This window comes from Penaeus monodon, chromosome 24 (genome assembly GCF_015228065.2).
Source record: "Penaeus monodon isolate SGIC_2016 chromosome 24, NSTDA_Pmon_1, whole genome shotgun sequence".
Lineage (NCBI taxonomy): Eukaryota > Metazoa > Arthropoda > Malacostraca > Decapoda > Penaeidae > Penaeus > Penaeus monodon.
In genome coordinates this window covers 14,245,364-14,246,533 of record NC_051409.1, presented here as the reverse complement: position 1 = coordinate 14,246,533, position 1,170 = coordinate 14,245,364, and the positions used below count along the sequence as shown (strand labels likewise).

At 32.6% G+C, this 1,170-nt stretch overlaps 1 protein-coding gene across 1 annotated transcript in view; it reads right to left on the bottom strand.

Moving 5' to 3' along the window:
- Positions 1-37: 37 nt before the first annotated feature.
- LOC119588609 (pachytene checkpoint protein 2 homolog) overlaps positions 38-1,170 on the bottom strand; it is a gene marked incomplete at its 3' end in the record, with an annotated part of 4,182 nt that continues 3,049 nt past the window's right edge. Inside the window, 3 exon segments of the mRNA XM_037937250.1 lie at positions 38-129; positions 359-650; positions 812-974. Coding sequence (XP_037793178.1) covers positions 38-129; positions 359-650; positions 812-974 — 547 coding nt within the window.

The following is a 1,170-nucleotide window of genomic DNA, read 5'->3' as shown; positions in this document are numbered from 1 at the left end:
TCTTAGGTACCTCAGAAAACATAAAGAATGAAGTGTTTGAATTGATTTCAACAAGTTGGGCATATTTGTAGCGTGGTTCGAGGCGGATACTTAGTTTTTGTGCAAGTGCTTTACTCAAGGTAGTTTTTCCTGTTATAAGTAAAAGAATAATCATGACTAACATAAAACTGTATTACTTTTAATACTTATAAATATTCAATTATAACATATTCATAACAAATTCATGAAAGTAGAGGCAAACTGTTGGACACATAGACAAATTCTTATAGTATGGAATTTCTTGCTATGAAATATTACATTAGCAAAGGTGGACAAAACATTTAAAACAATTATAAGGACATATATTTCTTAACATTACCAGTTCCTGGGGGTCCATGAAGCAGCACAACTTTGTTCCAACTAATGATACTCTCACAGATTTTTCTGTCTGAGAAGAGTAGTGTTGTGCGAATGTAGTTCAGGAGTTCTTCTTTGATGTTTGTATCAAACACTAGGTTCTCCCAATAGTTATCAAACTCTGCTGCAGGCAAGATCCAGTAAGTGGCAGCTGGAATTTCTTCCTCTCCCTCATTAAGTTCTTCAATCCCTGGACCATCGCATTCTAGCTGGTACACATAATATCTGGGCAGGACATTAGACAATTCTACTTCCTGGAAGGATGAAAAATAATCATTTATCTTTTTGTTTTCTTCAACAATGTTACTGATTACTGTTATGTTTAATATTCATACTTGCAGAAGATGCACTACACTTAGCTACAGTGAACACACGTCTTCCAAATATTTCATAAAATTAAAATAGAATATTTTACATTTATATCTGCATTATCTTGCACTTCACATATCTTGATATGAAGAATATGTTCTTGGAGCCCACTGTTGGGGAACTCTTTGATATGGGAATCTACATAGGTCTTGCCCATATTTTTCAGCATGGTGTCTACTTCATGCATGAGTACATCTTTGGCCATTACACTGCAAAATAATAAATGGTTAAAAACAAAAATATAAATGAAGAGATTAAACAAAAAGTATTACATCAGGTATCCATAATGAATTATCAAGTATAAAATATACAAAATCTATAATAGTTCCTATTAAACCTTTGCTGGTCTTTACAGGAGTACTTTCATGATAATCAAAATAGCTTAAGGAATTGACATATTAATCC